Raw genomic sequence first — 21256 nt, 5'->3', positions numbered from 1 at the left:
TGGTCACTTGACATTGTGAGTTTAATCAGTGAATAAAATTATTTTGCATGATTTCTTGTGTTGCAGTGCTAATGCAGGGCTGCAGTATGTGGTGAACTTTGAAATGCTTCCTCCGGATGAACCAGTGTGTGCTTATCCAAGCTGTGTTACATAAAAATCAGGAGCTGAGCTTGCCCAGTAGACAATAGACACAACAATTAAACTAGAAAAACCTGATTTATATACAAGCACACTTCATTAGGGATTCAGAAAGAAAGTAGGTTGAATATTTTACCATGCTAATATTGCTGGTATTTTTAAAGTATTATTACCAGAACATGTGCTTATCTTAAAAAGAATGTGATTTTTTACTGTGAAGGAGATACTTGTTCTTTGAAGTCTTACCTACTTTTCATTTTTTCATTGCTCAATAGGCTGTTGAAGAATAAGGGGTGACTTTCACATGGATAATTCAAGCCACTTATTTATGCTCTTGCCCTCTAGTCTGCTTTTTTTAAACTATATTAGAGGTCAGAAAGCAAAGGTTTACATACTTGCATTGTCAGATGACGTTTGAGAATGGGAAGGAAATCTTCAACAGGAGGCCCATTCCTCTAATATTTCAGCGTTCTCAGCTAGTTAAAAGTAGGTGATAACTTCATAGTTGATATTTTATTTTTTCATATAGTGATAGGATATGGGGAGATGGCTTTAAACTGTAAGAAGGCCTAGATTAGAGGTAGGAAACAGAAGCACTCCTGTGGAGGTGGTGAGGCACCAGAACAGGTTGTCCAGAGAAGCTGTGGATGCCTGATGAACACTTGAAAGTGTTCAAGTCCAGGCTGGATGGGGTTTTGATCAGCCTTGTCTAGTGGAATGTGTGGTGGGATTGAGGTGATCTTTAATGTCTGTTCCAATTCAAACCATTTCTGATTTTTTTTCCCCTACTAGATGTAACTCATATACAGCTTGTGCTGTTTAAGTAAGTATAGTTGTATTTAAATAGAGAAAAAGGAAAACTTTTTTGGTTTTGGGTTTGTTTTTTTTGGGGTTTTTTTGATAGTCAGGGGTGCTTCTAACCTGTTTTAAGTAGGAAAAGTAATTTATTAGAGAAAAAAGTTCTTAATGTCACAGATACTGTGAAAATTAAAGCCCCCAACAGAAGGCTATGAGAAATCAACATGTGGTCAAAGTACAGATTATTTTTTAATGCTGTGATTTTCTATAGAAGGAAAACATTTGTTTGACCGGTAGTGTTCTGTTCTAGGGCAAGGCAGCCTTACGCCGTGCAGTATTTTCTTCTGTCAGAGTAGCAACTAGCCTTGACTTTTCCAGCTTCTTTCTGGTTTCAATGTCACGTCTTCTTAAAAAAAACCCCAAACCCGAACTTTTCTTTTAAAACACAAAGGAGTTATTTTCCCTTTATTTTATCAGGCCATTCTAATAGTTACTTCACCTTTTGATTGCTTTTCTTGAATGACCTTAGTGTAGGGGATTTGTCCTTCCTTAAACATCTCATTTGAGCTTGTTTAATTTTTACTTTTGCAGTTGCTTATCCATGGGTGGCTTTTTAAAGACAGTTCTGGCTTGCTGTGATTCAAGTTACATAGAAGACAGAAAGACATAAACATATTTGCAAGAGTCATGTTATGAAAGGCTTGCAGGTTGAGCTTTTGAATATTGGATACTGCCTGTGATGCTGAATCCAGTTTTCATTGCTTTGTTTTTATTGTAATTTAACAAATTTGTTTCTAATACCTACAACCTTCAATCATCTCAGACAATGAATTTCAACTAGTTCTTTGGTTTATTGTATTTCATTATAGGGAGTGGAGGAGCATGTCAAAATCTCTTTATTGGGTTTTGATTTGTGTGTTTGTTTTTTTAATTAAAGCTAAAATACTGTATTATCCAAAGCATTGCATATATGTGACAAAAGTAACAGGGGAAAAAAAGACAAAAGTTGCATGCTTGTATCTTGCTATGTATATTTAATATATAAATAATACAGAGCTGATTCATGTTTCATTGACAGATGATCAAGAAATAAAAATACAGTATTTATTTTTCCCAGAAAGTTTCTGCTCATATTGAAAAAATGTTTCTATCATTTTTGCTTCACAGTGTACTTTAGAAAGATACGCTGAAGCTTGTAGCCACTTAAAAATGTGAGGATGACAGAATGTTACAAATACTTTTGCAGCTTCTAAACATTTTCAAAGTTCTCAGCTAAATTTTTTATAAGTGGAAAAGTGTGAACACTAACACAGACATTTATATCCATGTCAACAGTGTCGATATATTGCATTATGCCTCTAGGTTTTGTTTTACTAAAAATTAAGTTTTTCTTAGAGTTCCAACAGGTTTGTGTACATATCGTCTGTAAGTAATGATACAGGAAGCGCTGGATTCCAGTGCTAGGAATTGCACAAAGCAATACTTATTTCTTGACTTCAGTGCTTTCTCATTTAATATCTTATGTGGGAAAATAATATGCTATCCCCTCCATTTTTCTGTAGTGGACCAGATCTATCATCTAGCATCTCCTGCTTCTCCTCCTAATTACATGTATAATCCTATAAAAACTTTGAAGACCAACACTATTGGGACATTAAACATGCTGGGTAAGTGGAGTTTTTTTTATTACTTAACTTGGTTACAATCCTGACAGAGTTGGTGGGGAGATGGGAGGATGAACCAAATGAGTTGTACATTTTAAAAAGTTGTTTCTTTACACAAAATAAGGTTGGGGGTATTTTTACCCTCTTTGAAGACTTTTGTTTTCCTTTAAATATATCTGCAAATGAACACTAATAACATGACTGTCAAAGGACAAGAACTTTGTGCCTTTAAGTTGGCTATGGAGTGTGCAGTAATTACAGAAGTAATAGGAACAATTAAGAGTGTGGGATTTTTATAGCACAGTTGTGTTCATGATTGCAGTTTTCACTTTAGTGACTGGAACATTCCCATAATTACCATAAGCTAGTGTTCCTTTCCACCTCAGCAAACATTGGACTAGGTGGAATTGCACTGGTTTAAACTCCAGACATCTGGAGTAGTGCACCCTCTTGTGCATTCCTTGGCTAGCAAATTCTGAAATTGTTTAATGTCAAGCATCATACTGAGTAATTACAAGGCCATGTTTTCACCTTTGTCTGCTAGTTTTGATGCTGGGAATGGGTCAGTGAAAAGATGGCCTCAAGACTTCACTACTTTTTCCTCCCATCTTTCTGCCATTTGGTATGATGCAGGCTGATCTGAGTGTCAGTGATCCTAAGAATTGTTGAGTCAGAAAAACTCCTGGGCATTAGCATAGCTGAGTTTCTTATTTGAGTGATACTCTAGAGAGTACAGTTCAGAGAATCAAGTGATTCAGAAGCTATTGAGGTACCAGAATGACAGAGGTGAGAAATTTGTCTGATTTGCCATGCCAACTTGAAGAACAGAAAGCCATTGAAATTGAATGAAGAATGATCTCAAGTGATGGGTAGGATGATCCAAGCAGTTTTAAAGGGCATAATAAAGGAGAAATTATTTATTTTTGTCCTATAACATGTTATTCTGTGTAAGTTTCTTTACATGGCTTGTCTTTAATCTATGTAAGGAAGGATTTGTTAATCATAATCATACTATGTTGTTTCAAGATCCTGATTTCCTAAGTGGAATGCTTCCCTGGCCTTTATTTAGATTCTGATAGATTAAGTTCTTGGATCTTGATTCAGTGCAACTGCTAGTCTCAGAAGCAAACATGGGACATGTTTGCTCTGCTATTTCTTAATTTTTCTAGTTTTGAAGTGGGAGCTATGGATGTGATTTACAACTAAATTTGCATACAGAAAGGGATCAAATTGTCTTTAAAAACATGTAAAACAGAATCACACTAAAGCATCTAGCATGAGTGAAAGATTCTTGCACTTGCTCTAATTATGTTCTTCTTTCCCCATTGCCCAAAATCTAGGTTTAGCTAAACGTGTTGGAGCACGGCTGCTGCTGGCCTCTACGTCAGAGGTTTATGGAGGTAAGAAGAATAAACAGTGTTTAGAGCTCTTCAGATATGACTGTGTAGAAGGATATTTACATCTTTTGTCAGATACCAAAATGATAGATTTTCATCACTATCTTAACTTGCTTTTTTAGGAGATGTTCTTCATACAGAAGGGCATTTACAGTGCTTGCTTTATGTATCTAGTCAAGAGTGTTGACTGTATCTTTCCCATGTCCTGGTTTATATCTCTTTTTCCAAAGGGCTTGTGGGGAAAATTGAGTGTTGTACTCCAAAGTCCAGATGCCATAATGAAAACCTGAGAAGAAAGATTTCAATATTAAATATGCATATCTTTTCCCCATCACATAGGAATTGTATTGTTAAGATTTAGCAATTGCCCTGATGTTTAAGAGACAAAGGACATAACCTCCAAGCTAAGAAAATACTGATTGTGCATGCAGGTTCTTCAGGTGTTTCTTAAAATGTAATATTTAGGAATGCTGTCCATCTTTACTTAGAAGTGAAGGAGTGAAAGAGTGATGGATAGAATAGTGACTGGATGCAGCAAGAATCTTTAGTATTTCATAGGGTCTGTAAGAGACCCCGTGCCTGCTAGAGAACCTTCCTTCTGTTCTGAACTACTGCATAATTGATAACAGCAGTGTTGAAAGATTAGTGCAGATACACAGGCACAGTACCCTCCTCAGTGGGAGTAGATTTGAGTCTCAGCTGAAAAGAACAAACAAGTAAACAAAAAATGGTCAAAGGTACAAGATAATGTAATTTTTAAAAGCTTTGTAAGCAAGGAGCGAGGAAGGACAAAGAACACAGATCCAGGTGTACATTTTTGGTGGAGCAACTTCAGAAGATGGAAAGTAAATGTCCAAGCAAGGGATCACTAAGATGATTGGCCAGCCAAAGTGGCCTGAGCATGTGCAACATTCCTACTACCTCCCAGGCCTTAGATTATCTGTGGTCAGGCTCTACAGGGAAAAATGATAGCCCCAAGGACTCTTCTGCAACTGAACAATCTCCCTTCTGGAGTATTCCTTTCCCACAGCATCTTTTCAGGCCTTTTTAAGATTGTTGTGAGTTTTTATAGTCATGTAAAACTTCTGTGCATTTACCATTGCTCTGTGGCTGCCATATGGCACAAATTCATTCATAATTGTGTCTGAACAGCGTAAAATCTGGAAGGTTTAATCAGAACTGACTGTCAAGGTTGTTTCAAAAAATTATCTCTCAGCACTAGGAAGTTCTGTAGTAATGTATGCAAACTTCAAACCCAGTAGAAATTATACCATTCTTAAGACAGCAGAGGGGGAGATTTAACTAATAGTTTGTAATTTTTCAAGCATATAAAGTACACACTAGTAAGATTCACAGGTGATTGTTGTTTGATTGTTTATTTTTTATAATCAAGAATTTCTGTGCTGGATCAAACCAAAGGATTGTCTAACCTGATTGTGCCCAGTCATAGCTAGTAAAAATGCTTCGGGTAAAATAGAAGAAATGTAAGCATTTTGTGGTGCATCACTCTTACCTCAGTAAGGAACACAGTACATCACTATTTTCTCTATTTTTCTTTCCTTGTTTCCTATTTTATGAAATTTGAGTATGTTTTACTTTCCTACATAACCTATAATGCCTCTTACATAACTGCTACCTACATAACCTGTAATATTTCCTCTGAAGCACATTAGGTGAAAGTTGTGTTTATGCCCTTGAGTCTTTAACCCTCTGTTCACACACTCTTTTATGGAAAGCAGTTGCTGGCTGTTGTTTGCTTGTACTCAGTTATTTTACTAGTCTTTCATATGCCACTGCTGTTTTCATGTTTCCAGTGATTGCACTTTAAATAAATTGTGTTAAAATGTAAGATTTTCTAAAGTGCAGAATTCAGAGAGAAGATGTGCTGGCTTGTATAACACAAATGCTCTACTGAAAGTTTCATCACATATAGTCATCTTTTGATATACCATAATCTAAGGTGGGTTTTTTTCTCCCCATAGATCCTGAAGTTCACCCTCAAAATGAGGATTACTGGGGGCATGTGAATCCAATAGGTCCAAGAGCTTGCTATGATGAAGGGAAGCGGGTTGCAGAGACCATGTGCTATGCATACATGAAGCAGGTACTAAACTTGTATCAGACTCGGTGGTTTTTCTGTAATTACTGAAGGCCCAATGTATGGCAAGATTGGAATATGTATATTTAGGGGGAGGAGGGCAAAACAGAACGTCTTAAGTAGGAGCACTTACCGTGTTTTTGCAAAATCTGTTTTCTTTAATGGGAAGGTTTTATTGCTCCCATCTGTTGTGTGTTTTCAGATGAGCAGTCTTCTTGTGGAAAATGTGCTTTAGTGTTCTTAATAGGTATAATATGTCTTTCAGTATACTAAATAGTTTTTAGACAGATTAAACTGAGGTGACCTTAGTGTGCTTAAAAGTCAATGGGATTGAATAAAGCCATTACTGATAAATGTGTAATGTTGAAGGAGAATAATCAAAATCAGAATATACAGATAAGAATGGGAAAGGTCTTTAATGAGTACTTACATAGAAGCAGTGTATTTTAAGCACTTTTGAAATGTCTTAAAATGATGCAGGTATAAATTACAGACCTTAATGAATATCTAGCTGTGTAATGCCTGTTTTCAGACAAAGGCAGTAACATGAGGATAAAAATGCAATTTAAAATATGTGTAAGAAATTATACATGCCAATTTTCTTGTGTTTCCTAAGCAGCAAGTAGAAACTCATCATTAACTAATGTAGCATTGACTGTTTACCTGTTAGTAAATCTTGCTTAATTGTAGTTCATCTAAGCTCTAGGAGACTATTCAATTAGCAAATATGGCACACTAAAGAAAAATGGTATCAGTATTTCTTGCTACTTGCATCCTTAATATAAAAAAATATAAATCAAGCATAGGATATTGTACAGAATTTTAAACCTTTAAATTATAAAATTCTAAGTACTTTATAAACCTTGAAAACAGAATCAAGCTGAAGTGGTAAGACTTTAAGAGATGGTATTTTAGTATAGAGTAGTAATTTTGTCTTATCTCTTCTACCAGACAGAGAAGGCAGAGGTTCTGTCTGCTTTGTTCTCTTTTAATTCATTTAAGGTCCAACATGCCAATACTGCTCTCGTTCAGGATGACATCTCCAGTATTTCACTGTAGCAGAATATTCCTTGTCAGTCTGGAAACCCATTTGCAGTTGAAGATTACAGTTTTTATGAGAAATTCTCGTGCTCTAGGGTGTTGCATTTTTTGCAGTATTCTTTTAGAAGGGTATGAGTAGGTAATTTTTAAAATCATGGGCTATCTCTTAAAACCACAGAGTGAGTCGTGATAGCATCTCAGAGATTTTGTGCAGGATTTACAATGAGTAGGAAAGGTTTATAAGGTGGAACTGCAGTGCGCATGTACGTTAAGTAAAAACTCATTGTGTAAATGACCTGTCTGTCCTAGAGGCAGCTCTGTAACATATTTCTTGTACTTTGTTATGGGCTAGTGAAGTCTGCCCAAGCTTGTCCTAAGTTCAGCTATATTCTGAAACACTGTTGAGCTGATGTGGGGAAAAGAGAGGGGGTGAGCAGTGTTTAGGTGATATGGTGTTACTAGTGGAAGAAACCTTACCTTTTGAAAAGGTCTCATTTTCTCTGTGCAGATAAGCATTGTGCTTTTAAGAGGATTTTCAGCAGGAGTGACCCAGCCCCAAACAGTAGGATTCGCAGTATTTCAAGCTAAAATATTTCCAGAATGTCTCAGCTTCAATAAAAATAAGAAACAAGCAAAGTTATTTTGCATTTTTTGGTCATTTCTTAAAAAGACTTCCATCGTCGTGCACATTGCTAGGTACCTTAAATACATAATAGTGTTTCCAAAAAATGTGAAGTAAAACGAACCTTCTACATTATACTTCAGACAGCCTTTTTGAATCAGAATGGTTTTTGAATCTAGTCAAAGTTGACTGTTTGCTGTTGTCAGAGTTTCTTAGTAGCTTGTCCTGACCAAGGCATTTTTAGTGTGTTCTTTCCTGCTGGTGGTGTTGTTTCGTTCACTTATTTTGACCCCGGGAATTAAGCATTTCTTGACGTTATCACCTGAAAAAGTGGTGAGAGGGAAGTTTCAGCACACTATGGCAATGTGAATTTTGTACGTCATTCAGGACTTGCCATTCAATTATCTGTGCAACCTTAAAAAAATTGTATTTGACATTCTGGAGCTACCTGGAAATCTTAGTATTAATGTTTGTGCCAATACTCTGGATTAATTTAAATACTGACTAGAATCTGATACTACCTTCATAGCAGAGATTTGCATCATCTGCTTAGGTGTGTTGTAAGTAAAAATACACACCAATTAAAATGTTGTGCATTTTAAGGGCGTTTTGTGAACTAGACTTCTTTCTTCTCTTTATACTACTGACCTGTAAGGAAATTCTCCAGAGCTGAAGAAATACTTCAAGTCACTAGGGAATGTTAGAGGAGAATTTTTATTCTTCTTCTACTTTCTTCATCCATTTTTTCATACTGGCTATGTGACTCTGAAAGCTTTGGTGGTAAGAAATGGGCTTGGTTGTGATACAACTATCACATTAAGTGATAGTTTTGGAATTGCCGTAGAATAGCTGAAATGTTGAACTATAAGCGTAACATTTCAACTGTAAAATTGTAGATTATGTTCGGGGACCTGCATTATGCCCAAAGTATAGAGTCAGATGATTGAGGCTATCCTTCCTAGCTTGTTTAGGAGCTTCAGTGTTTATGTAGTTCAGATCTCTGCATCACTGTTTCTGCAAATTAATTCTAAAAATTTATTAGTAGAGTGTTAATGGCATTTTTTATACAATTGACAGCACATACAAATAAAATTCCTTGGACCCAGCCTTGCTACAGAGTATTGTAGCTTAAACACATCATAGATGGATCCAGTGTACACAGTGCTAGTAATTCTGCTGTGATTGCAATTCAGAGGTTTGGGAACAATTTTGAGAGTTAATGATCTGTGAAATACATGGGAAAGAGTAAGAATCAGTAAGAAAGAGACTATTAGAGCAAGGAATGCTGACAACAATCTTAAGTAATTTTGGCTGAGACACTGGTAAAGATTTTTGTCAGGTGACAGTGATACCCCTGCTACTGTCTGGACTTCTCCAGCAGATTTTTTTCATTCCAGTTGTCTGCTGGAGAGCAGACATTTGTAGCTTTTCCTTTCCTGATCTTTTATGCAGGGAGGTCTGGCTCATACTTGCTGTTTAGATAGATCCACAGACTTTACAAAGGAGGAAGCACTGGTAATTAACAGGAGAAACTTACCTGATATCCTTGTGAATTATTGCCACAACATGTCATATTCAAATTGTTTTGGTTAAAAGAAACTTGGTATTTGAATTGTATTGATCTATTTTCTAAGACAGTCAGCACAAGAAAAGGCCTGTTCTTAAAAAGCTTATTAAATTAAAATATGTCTTTTTAAGTTACAGAGTTATTATAGCATCCTTGATACCCTTGATAGTTTGTGGACCTGGGATCTCTAAAACTAAATCACCAGCAAAGACTCATGCTGAAAACCATGGACAGCTTTGTTTTGCAAGGAAGACTGCATAAATTAATATTACATTTTAACTGACAGCTATAGATCAGCCTTGAGTACTTATTCAGACGAGGTATCTCTGTAAGCAATAACAACCTTTTCTGCTTCTTTACTGTTTCTTTTCATCTGTACAGGCACAGTCTCTGTGAAGAAATTCATACTGATAAATAATAGAGTGAGCTGAAGTGTTCTGCTAGTCCACAATCCTGCATTTTGTGATCTTGCTCTCAGGCTCTTTTTTGGATTGCTCAAGGAATTTTCTTTCTGAGCAATCTGCTGAGGGGAGGCATTGTCTTAAACTGTGAGGGCAGGAGACAGCTGATCGCATTTTATCTCAGCATTAGGGATAAATCTCAAGCTCTCTAATGTTTAGCAGTATAAATATGAGCCAAAGAGGGTTTTTTTTCTTTCTCTAGGATGTAATAAAATACTGTACATGACTTACTGCTGCAAATCTGGGGAAGTAATTGACTTTGATGGTGGAAATATGGTAGAGGTAGTCAGTCATTACTACATGTTATTGATAATATTCGGAGTAACAGGACATAGCTAAGATAGAGTTCATACAAAAAGGAGTAGAGTTACTCAGCATATAAAAAGGATCACTTCAAACAAGATGTTCATGAAACAGCAAAAGCAGCATTATGACAATTTTTAAATTACTGTCTCCAAAATCTGTTTGTCTGTGGAAGAGTTTCTTTTGAGGAGACAGATTCCAGTTTTAAAGGGGCAAATGAAAAATTAGCTGCATAGAAAATAGATTTTCAAAGCACTAGGCTGCAGGGAAAAGCTTTGCTAAATGATACTATAAATAAAAGGTTACTGATTTTAAAAGACAACATTACAGTGGGGTGAGGTGAATAAATAGAAGGGAGAAGAAATAATGGGTTCATTGTTGCTATGAGTAAGTGCCTACAGAGAATGTGTTGTTTTTCTTTTCTAGATCCCTTGCTAGTTCCCAACCAATACTGGAAAACAAGGCTGCTGCTGTAGCTTGTGCTGTGCAAGAGAGGCTTTTTGGTCAGCATTGCTGAATGAGTTATTTTTATCTTGAATACTAGCTTCCAAGTGCCTTATTTTCTGCACTTGTTGTTAATGGCAGTATCTGGAAAGCCCATGTAAAATACAACCCCTTCCTGAAGGAGTCAGTGGCCTTCTTAAGATAAAGTGCCAGGCAAAACAAAGGAAGGAACAGCTCTATAAGAGTATGTATTTCCAAATGCTGTGAAGGCTTTGGGAATGGTTCTGTAATGTGCTGCTGGGAGTATACATTTGAAATGTTACATTGCTGTACTTTTTTAGTTAGCAAGAAATAAAGAGTATGGTCCCAGCTGATGCATTTTGCATAGAAAGAGACTTCTGCTCTTTCTGGAGTCTCTTTCAGCAGAAAGGACCCAGTGGATGTTGTGAGGTTATTTTTTTGCCTCTGTTGTGGATGCAAGCTTGTTGGACAAAGACTGTGTATCTTTTCCTGTGGCACAATGGTTACCCCCCTTGTTACTGTTAGTTTACCATTTAGTTGTGTTTGCAAACATGGTTTGATCATGAGGAATGAAATTTTACCTGCAGTTAAATGGAATTGAATGTTGTTCGACTTCCTCCACACTGGGAGGTGTTGGGCTTTACCTGTACTACTTGGTGTTTCTGATTTCCCAGCACCAAGTAGTAGTTGATGTACTGAATGTCCCTTTTGCCTGTCTCTTGCCTGTAAAAAGCTACTTCTGCTTTCACAAAACATCTTTGAGGATTTGTTTAAGAGTCACTTGGAGACCTAAGAGAGGAGGTCACATTTTCCTGCAAGTGTCTCTTGTAGGTAAAGCTACATTTATTTCCAAGAAAAATGTGTTTCCAGATCTCTTCTGAGTGAAGTGTGTGTGAGCTGCAGCTTTCAGCCGTGGGTGTACTGACAATACACTTCTTCCACATACACGCTCTTCCAGGACGAGAGCAAGCGTTGTGGAAATACATGGAAAATGCAAGATGTTCTGTGTATCTTCTGAAGGAATGGTTATGGAAGGAATGTTTGCAACTCCAGAACACTGTTGTTGTGACTTCAGTTGAATCAGAGCACACAGTTTGCTTCAGACAAATTTTTTCGAGTAACTGATACAAGGATGTCTTTTTCTAGGAGGTGGGAACACTAAGTAATTTGAGGAGGATACATAGGCCTGTACTGAGGTTGACACCTTCCTCCCTACCTTGTGACTGTCACTTTCAGATGGTAGCATCATCATATCTGCTTACAGCATACCATATTGCTGTGAGCTCAGCACTATCCTGTTTTAGCTCACAGGGGCCAAACATCCTTCTTGTAGACTTTATCATAAACTGCGGCTTGTCTAAATGAATGTATCAGTCAAAATAACTCAAGAGAGATTACTTCAGTCTGCAGTCTCTAGCTGTTAAAATGCTTTCTGTAGAAAAAACTTCTGGAAATGATAAAAATGTTTCTTGGAAAAAACTACACCATTGAAGACTTTGATTGTAATGCATGTATTTACATAGCCTAATAAGAAGGGCACTACATTAGGGCTGTAGTTACAAAACCACTTTATGGCCTTTGTAAAAGATACTTCTCTGACATGCTCAGCTTTTTTAAAGTATGGACTTCTGTAATCTATGGAAATGTGGCCTTGGTACTATATCTGCTGATTGTGAGACTTCACTTTTATGTGCAAAGACAGTAGCTATGTCCCAGGTGAAATAACTTGTTATTGGAAAATCTTAAAAGTTCTTAATGGAAGAAAATGCACGTGCTAAAATCATGAGCTGTTCTAGCACTGATTTAGATTTGCATTACAAATACTGAGAACTAGCATAAATTACCTTGGTGTATGCACTACATTTTTCAGGAGGGCTGAGGAGAGATTTGAAGCGTTGCATTATTAGAAAATAATGCATGTTAAAGCTGAAGGAGAGATTCTTAAAAAGCTTTTTGTCAGGGTAGAGTTTACACTTTTAGGGAGATATATGCTTTTATTAAGGAAGTGACAATTCTTTTCTGTTTGGCTACAGGAAGGAGTTGAAGTGAGGGTTGCTAGAATATTCAATACCTTTGGTCCTCGAATGCATATGAATGATGGAAGAGTTGTCAGTAATTTTATCCTACAAGCTCTGCAGGGAGAACCACTAACAGTAAGTGATGACCTCCTGGTGGTATGAAGAACAATTCACCTTTATATCTTGTCCTGATGCATTGCAACTGATGGTAGATTTTAGACAATACTGATGTTCCCTTCCTCAAAATGTAGTTTTCCAGTATACTGAACTTAAATGTAAGGAAGTACATGTCTGAAGATATGCTCTGTCAATGGGGTTGATCTTTCCCAGAAAGAAACAAGGCTACCAGTTGAAATTTACACAAACATCTCAGCATTCTTTATACTGGGGATATAAACAAAATCCAGTCATTGCCATGCTGACTTAACTTCAGCAAGAATATTATTGTAATAGGGGTTAAAATAGAATGTTCTACCCAACATCACTGTTCGGTAGGAGATTACTGTTTGATGTTCAAAATTACTGAATCTGAGAAAAGAAGTAAGGGGAGAGTTCTTTAGCTGACTAGGTCAAATAAAATTAATTATCGGCAATAAGCAATGACTAAGACCTAAAAAAAAAAATCACTTTTACATGTCACAGAATTTGGCTGACAGGAATACCAAGTGTGTTGATCTCTTTAGAAATGCTATGTACTTGGTCTCTCAATTCAGAGTACTTGTTTAATTGGGGAAAGTAATCTCTTGAGAGAACAGTGTCACTGAGTTGCAGAAATTGTGGCCTATGCAAACATGATGATTGTTGTTTTGTTATTGTAAAGGAAGATTTATTAAGAGAAACTGAAAGATAGAATCTCTATTGTATTTTCCAGCCATTGCCTGTATGTGGGAAATATAATCACATGGGTGATCTTGCAAAAAATTATGTACAAATACTTAGTTGTGTAAAACTTATCCCATGTGATATAAGTTAAGCTAAATGCAGGAAGCTCTACATAAATACATAAATCTGCTTCCTTTTTGTTTGGGAGTCCATCCGGCTGATGTTTAGCTCCTGGTGTGTTCCTATCTGGATCAGTTTTTGGATAAACTCTTAGACCCCTGATCCTACCCAATGTGTGTTTCTGGGCTCTGAATCAGCCTTGGAGAGCACAAGGCTTACCAAGTAACCGATGGCCTGTGTATACCATTGTACTGCCCTTTCTGTCCTCAAGGAAAACAAGCATGCCTTCTTTTCTGTCCTTCCAAAAGCCTTTCTGTTGCAGCAGGTTGATGGCAAAATGTGTGTGTCCCCAGTTAAACTGAAATGTTTTCACCTCTTAAATGTGCCTACCTATAGCTTTCAGAATGTGAGTATTCATGTTTTAGAGACTTCGGTACTGCACTTGGTTAAACTGTGAAAAAAATTATGGTACCAAATACCGTTCTGTACATTTCAAGTTTACGTCAATGTCTGTTTGAACTTCAGCAACTTCCTCAAAAATACCAGCCTGTAACCTGAGGAGACTTCTTTTTTTCCCCTCTAAGGTTTTGATACAAATCTGTACAGGTGACTTTGTGAGTTGTAGCATCTAGAAATTACTTTGCTTCCCATTTCCCTAGATAGTAATATTTAGAGCAACATGATTTTTGGTTTTTGTGTCCTGATTGCTTTAAACACAGTGCTTTTTCTCAATAATTTTTTAGCAACCACTAACATTTCGTGGTCTCTTTGAAGCTGGCTGTTGTTAATGTGCAAATCAAAACTGCTCATCATAGCCACATCTTAGTAGTCTGAAGTTTGCTTTAAATGTTTGGCACTCTTTTCTGGCTGTGAGTGCAGGCTGCACCTTCTTTCAGTGTTCCAGAGGAGGACAAAGCATCACTCTGTCCTACACCCCTGAGAAGGTTTTCTTCATGCAGAGGTCTGGTTAACAAAATGCCTTGGGATATGTTTATTGGAGACAGATCCAAGAGGAAGACAACCTTCAGTGAACTGACACTCTGCCAAAGGCTCTGCAAGCACATTTTTTGACATTCCTGCAATAATGAGCTTGTGTCTCAAGTGTTTCTTCTTGAGGCAGTTTTCTAGAATGGTTAGGAGAAGATAATTGGGCTAAAGAGGACTTCTGTATTTATTAACTTCCCTATTTTTCATGTGTTTTTAGGTCTATGGACCTGGAACTCAGACAAGAGCTTTCCAGTATGTCAGGTAAGCCTTGTTTGTTCTGCCTGATATTTGCTTCACAGTTCACATAGCATGGTCAGCTTTGTATGCACGTGCAGTTACTTTACTTTTTAAAATAAAGTACTTCACTTTTTAATACAAGCACTCAAACATGGACCCATTGAAATCTCATTTCAGCATTCCTCAGCTGCCCAATCTGCTTTACTGGAGCTCTTAGGATCCAGCTTTACTTTCAGAAGGGAGACATGGAAGTTTTTGAAAATATCAAGGAGAAAAACATTAATTGGTTTAGAATTTTACTTGAGATACTAACATGCTCCTCCTTTCCAAAGACAGCAAGTAGCAGACAAGTTTTTAGTGCTGAACAGTTTGTCACTCCTTATATTTTAATGCAATGCTGCCACCTCGTGTCCTTGGGACCATTGTGGTTGCTGTGCAGACTGTGCACAAAAAAAAAAAAAGCTAAAAAAACCCATGCTGGACTTCTGGGTTGTTTTAAGCATTCTTGTCTTGGAAATATTCTTTAGGAAGTATCAGTGGTAATAGATTTTAAAGAAGCCCCATCAGGTCAAAGTGTCCGTTCCTTTCTTGATTATAAGTCATAATGTAAAGGATACAGATTTCTATGTCCAGGGCCAGGGTGCTACATCTGTGGCTAATAATCCAAAATAGTTTTGGGTTATATTGCTGGGAGAAAGTAACACCAAAATTCTGTTTTTTAACAAACTTGGTTTAAGAAATTTTGAAAATAAGAAGACAAGTCAAACAGCAGGCTGGAAAGCAGGTGGTAGTGTTATGTGCCTCTGCATTACAGCTTGCTCTATTCTGTTTGAAATTCATTGGAAATCAGCCTCCAGATATGTTTGGATATTGGAAAGAAAAGGAAATAGTAATCACTTTTTAATACAGTCAACATGCACCCATTGAAATCTGATTTCAGCATTCCTCAGCAGCCTAATCTGCTTTACTGGAGCTCTTAGGAGTCAGCTCACTTTTTAAATCAAGAATATTATTTATAGAGAAGTGGAAATAGTCCCAATCCGTTCTTCCCTCTTTTACAGTGATCTTGTGAACGGGTTGGTGGCATTGATGAACAGCAATGTCAGCAGTCCTGTCAACTTGGTGAGTAGGAGTGCTCCCCTCTCCTAGGGGATATCCCAGGTAATTTCTTGTGTATGCTTTTGCCAAATCAGATACTCAACTCTGCAGGGCAGTTCACTAGATTTTCCTTTTCTCCTGTGGCCATGAATTAATTTCTGTGTTTCTATCCAAATGCTGATATGTTTAAACTGTGTCACATGCTTTGTCTTCAGAAAACTCAGTATTTAAATCTATATGTATCTTAAGTGCTCAACTTTTGGTCAAACAAGATGTGATAAAGAAGTGTTTTGAAATAAGGAAATCTGGGGATGGAGGGAATTGAGTCTGATGAGGGGAAGCTAATGCTAGCAGAAAGTGTTCAGCATTTGATTGTAAAATATTGATCAGGAAATTATGCGCGAGTAGGTTAAAAGAAAAGAAAAGGAATATTGTAAAGGAAAGCAAATAGCACTTATATATTGATATGTAAGCTGTAGTAGATTTAGAAGCAATTGTTGGCAGCTAAATGAGCCTGTGTTCCTAACTTTGGATGAACCAAGAACTTGGCATACTTCTTCATGATACCTCAGCTGGGCACAGTCCTTGAATCCAGATTTCCAAATGATGTGGCTGTGGGCTGCTCAGTGACATAGGCCTTTTCTGTGGTTGCCAGCTCTTTACAGACTGACATTTTTTTGGGGGGCAGGAGGGGAGGCAGGGAACAACACCTCCCCACATACACTGAATTACCAACGGGAATGTAATGGAGGGCAAATTTTCTAATGAGTAAGGAACTTGTTAAAGTTAGGGGTTTTTTTTTCAACAAAGTAGACTAAAGCTTGAAATTTAGCTTTCTCTGCCCCTGTTGGAACCATGTCTAGCACGTTGTAAGGTGTTTAATTGTTATTGAAATGAGTGTCTCTTGTGTTTGTAGGGAAATCCAGAAGAGCACACTATCCTAGAGTTTGCCCAGTTAATTAAAAAGCTTGTTGGTGAGTGCAATTATTAATTCTTTGTAAAGTTTCTGAAGTACTTATTGTCATTAGATAATTATTACTTGATTAGTGTGTGTAATATGTGGATAATTTAATTAGTCTTTGGATTTCTTAATAATTTTATCAAAGGCATTTAATCATATCATTAAATATTAATAAGATAATACAAATCATCTCAATTGTCTGTAAACTATTGCATGACGAGTAGAATGAATACATTTTCTGTGTATCTATGCAATCTGTACCCATTAATTTTTATAATGTTTAGACAATTTTTTAGGTTTGTTTTAGCACAAGGACAATACAAAAATGAAATGTAAAATATGTGAATGAAAATGTCCTACATAATATCTTAGCTGCAAGAGAAATACTTCAGGAAGGTGGTTCTTCACAGTTGTGCAGGCTGTGGTCCTTCAACTACTGTTAAAAACCTCATGCTGTGGCAACAGCCTTTCTCTGTTCTTTTCACTGTTTCTGACAGTGATTCTTGAAAGGGTTGACAGCACCTGGGAAGAAAACACTGTGGCTTCCTCCTCATTCTAGCTCTGACACCTGTAGCAAATCAGAGCTCTCAGGAATGGAAGGAAATAGTTGTGCTTGGTCTTCTAGTGTGGCTCCCTAATGAGATGAAACATCCTGCTGCCATTAGCCAAGGGCTTTTAGTCTCTACATTCCAGAAGTGCTTCTGACAGATCTGAGAAAGATGAGTTCAGACATATAAGGGAGAAGCTGATACATGTGTTGTTTCTAATAAAAGACTGTTCCCTCTGGAAAACTTTTGTGAATTCACAGATCAGGGAAGGAAATGGAAAAATCACAGCACCAAACCCATCAGACACATGGATTAATTGTTACCTCTGTTTGTCTGTTCACAAACAACTTGATGTGTTCCAGTCCACTTGGGGAGGTGCTTTAGTTCTAAAATGGCATGTAAACTATTTGCTAGATTTGGGTAGAAGAATTGGCCTCTCTCTGTGTGGTGTTCTGAGGAAAGGCAAGTGCTTGGTTATTTAAATCAGACTGGAGATTATGGGCAAAAATAAACTGATGCCCTTTTATTTTGTCAAAATGCCAACAATCATGGAATGATTGAGGTTGGAAAGGACTTCTGGAGGTCACCTGCTCCAACCCCTCAGGTCAGGCAGGACAACCTACAACCAACCAGCAGTGGCCCAGGACCATGTGCAGATGGCTTTCAAGTATCTCCAAGGGTAGAGACTCCACATCCTCCTGTGTTTCAGTTTGTGCCCACTGTCTCTGATCCTGTCACTAGGCACCACTGGAAGGAGCCTGGCTTTCTCTTCTTGATCCCCCCCCATCTGGTATTTATACACGTGTTAAATTCCTCATAGCCTTTTTTTCTCCAGATTGAAGGCCCCAGGTCTTTCAGCATCTCCTCATATTCCAGTCCATTCATCATCACCGTGGCCCCTTTGTGCACTCGCTCTGTATGTCCCTTGTCTCTCTTGTACTGGGGAGCCTAGAACTGGACCCAGTTCTCCATATGGATCTCATCAGTGTTGATTAGTGGGAAAGCTGATCTCCCTTGTCCTGCTGGCAGCACTTCTGCAGCCCAAGCACTTCTCTGTGGCAAGCACACATGGGTTCCTATTCAGCTTGGAGCCCACCAGGACCCTCAGTCTTTTCCTGCCAAGTTGTATTCCAGCTGGTTGGCCCCCAGCCTGTACTTCCCCAAATTCAGGACTTTGAACTCATTGAATTTCATGAGGTTCCTGTGATCCCTTTCTCCAGCTGCCTTTCTCGTGCTCTGGATGGCAGCACAGTGCTCTGGTGTATCAGCAATTCAGTATTGATCCAATATTGACCCTTGGGATATAGCCTGAGTTACCAGTCTCTAAATAATCACCATCCTCTGGGCCTAGCCATGCAGTTTTCAGTCCTTCTAACTGCTCATCCAGCTCATCCACTCAGTGAGGATGTTACGGGATCAAAAGTATCACTGAAGTCAAAGCAGGTGATATCCACTGCTCTGTCCTTTGCTATTGAAACAGTAATTTCCTCATAGAAGGGTAATAGACTGGTCTGTGAGCGTAACTTGATTTTTTTGAATCCATGCTGAAATCTTTGTGAAATGCTTTGTGAACCCACATTGCTGTGGGACAGGTGGATCACCCAGCTGTTGCATGCAGTGCACCTGTGTATGTGCAAAGCATTTCAGTGATTGAATTATGAAGCAGAGAGCTGCAGAAAGACCTGCTGCTCCAGTTGGTAGAAAAAGATGTAAATGCAAAGCATAGCAAATTGCAGATGATAAATCACAGTGTCTTGTTTAATAGGCAGTGGGAGTGAAATCCAGTTTCTCTCAGAAGCACAGGATGATCCTCAGAAACGAAAACCTGACATCAGAAAAGCCAAGTTACTGCTTGGCTGGGAGCCCGTGGTACGTACAGATGAATTACTGTGGCTGTGTGGTAAAACACCAGGAGGCAGAGGGGGCTGAGGAGGGGACACATGATAACAGTAGATTTCCCTTACTGGAACATCTGCCTAATGCCATCTCCAGAACAGTTTTAACATTTTAACTTTTTCACTTGCATATTATGAGATTACCTTTCTGTAAGCCCAATGAATCATTTGCAGCATATGGTACATAATTAATTACATTGCCATGCCCATAGCTAATGGATTTTCTGGTGTTGCTGCAATCCTCATTCCTGTTGCTGGCAATAGGAGTTGGTTTGCTTGGAGAGGTAAGAAAAAGTGTGACTTTCATAGCCAGCTCCCCATTCTAACTAGCACAATGGTTTGTACCCTTCTTTAAATTTGCAGACAAAAATCATTCCAGGAAACATGTGAACCTACCTAGTAAATGTAAGCCTAGTAATAGAAGATCCAAATCCTTCTGAAAGGATTCACTGATATTGATAGACTATGTCTGACAGCACAAGGGTGATAGCAAACTGTTGCAAACACAGAAGGGTTTAACTTTTGTATTTCTGGCTTTCTGTGTTTGGCACAGGCAGTAAGAAAACTTGCTCTGAAGTAGCAGTGCAGAGTTGGTACAGCAAGGCAAGCAGTTTCTGTGCTGCTGTTTTTATCTTCCTGTACTGATGATGGTGTCAGCAAGCATGTCAGAGCATATGGCTCCTGAGAAGACAACTCCTCTGTTGTTCCTGTCTCCATATTCTATGCCTGTATTTAAGCACTGCAATTTGTAGGATTACAATTATTTGTATAGGGTTTAAGAATATCAAATGAGATACTGGATGCCAGCTTTATGCCTTGCTGCGAAAGATGATCTTTAATCCTTACACACAGAAGGGGCTTAAATGCTGGGTGTTTGTCTCTCTCAATGCATTAGGAACTGAAAGTAGAATTATGCATGTCTGTTTTGATACTAAACAGACCCATCATAACCATGTGTGAGATTTAAACTTGTTGGGTTTTTCTACTTGTCAGAAAATACTTGTGCTGTTTAAAAGCTGAGCTGCATCAGCAGTGAGGAGATGTAACCAGCATGTGGTGCTGTTAATACTTAGATTGGCTAAGAGAGAGATTCCCTGGCTCCCTTGTGATAGCTATTTTATAAAAGATACTGTTGTGAAATGAGCTGATGTGAACCTAGAGTGATACGATTCTCTTCTCACTTTTGGGAACAGGTGCCATTGGAAGAAGGTTTGAATAAAGCAATTCATTACTTCCGTAAAGAACTTGAGTATCAGGCAAACAATCAGTATATTCCCAAACCAAAACCTGCAAGGATGAAAAAAGGAAGAACAAGACATAACTGAAGACTATTAGTTGGACAGAAAATTTCCTGCTTGATATTTGACGGATGTAATTTTTTTTAAATTTTTTTTTTTTTTAGAGAGAGAGAGACTTTAAAACAGGTATCATGAAGAACGAACTGGAATTTCATTCTGAAGCTTGCTTTAAAGAAGTGGATGTGCCTAAAAATAACATAAATATTCCCTTTCCCTGCAAATCTTGCCTTGCACTTTTTAAATCTGTCTTTTTATGTAAAATAGAGTAGTAGCATCTTTTAGTATCTTCAAGTTTTATATCTTGATGTGAGATCATTTTGTTGTGACTGTCCTTGACAGTTTTATTTACTGGTTTCTTTGTGAAGCTGATGATAAACACAAATGGGATGAAAAATGCCAATTTATTTATAAAATGGGTACTATAAAATATGAGATGTTCTACTATGCATAAGAAAAAATTGTCAAGTGAGAGACACTGACATCTGCATATAGAAGAGTTTAAAAGAATTCTGTATGAGAGCTTTATGTATTCTTTAAAGGAGAGATTTTTTCAAAAGTTTAGTTTTAGTTGTACACTTGAATTTGAGATATTTTCATTGATTACCATGGATAAGGATATTTTGAATCACTACTGTGTTGTGCGTACTCTGGGAATAAAGTTAATGTATTATTGGTTACAGTGGTTGAATATGCTATTTTAATAAAATACTGAAACTTC

General features: G+C 37.6%; 1 protein-coding gene across 1 annotated transcript in view; it reads left to right on the top strand.

Moving 5' to 3' along the window:
- Nucleotides 1-21256, top strand: part of UXS1 (UDP-glucuronate decarboxylase 1) — a 54845-nt gene extending 33589 nt beyond the window's left edge. Inside the window, exons 7-15 of the mRNA XM_074535876.1 lie at nt 2499-2603; nt 3941-4000; nt 5980-6101; nt 12588-12707; nt 14719-14762; nt 15800-15860; nt 16753-16810; nt 19111-19214; nt 20434-21256. Coding sequence (XP_074391977.1) covers nt 2499-2603; nt 3941-4000; nt 5980-6101; nt 12588-12707; nt 14719-14762; nt 15800-15860; nt 16753-16810; nt 19111-19214; nt 20434-20565 — 806 coding nt within the window. The 3' untranslated portion in view covers nt 20566-21256. The remainder of the gene's footprint in view (nt 1-2498; nt 2604-3940; nt 4001-5979; nt 6102-12587; nt 12708-14718; nt 14763-15799; nt 15861-16752; nt 16811-19110; nt 19215-20433) is intronic.

The sequence above is a fragment of the Zonotrichia albicollis genome, chromosome 2 (genome assembly GCF_047830755.1).
Source record: "Zonotrichia albicollis isolate bZonAlb1 chromosome 2, bZonAlb1.hap1, whole genome shotgun sequence".
NCBI lineage: Eukaryota > Metazoa > Chordata > Aves > Passeriformes > Passerellidae > Zonotrichia > Zonotrichia albicollis.
The sequence above is the reverse complement of the archived record's forward strand: the minus strand, read 5'-3'. Positions and strand labels throughout refer to the sequence as shown.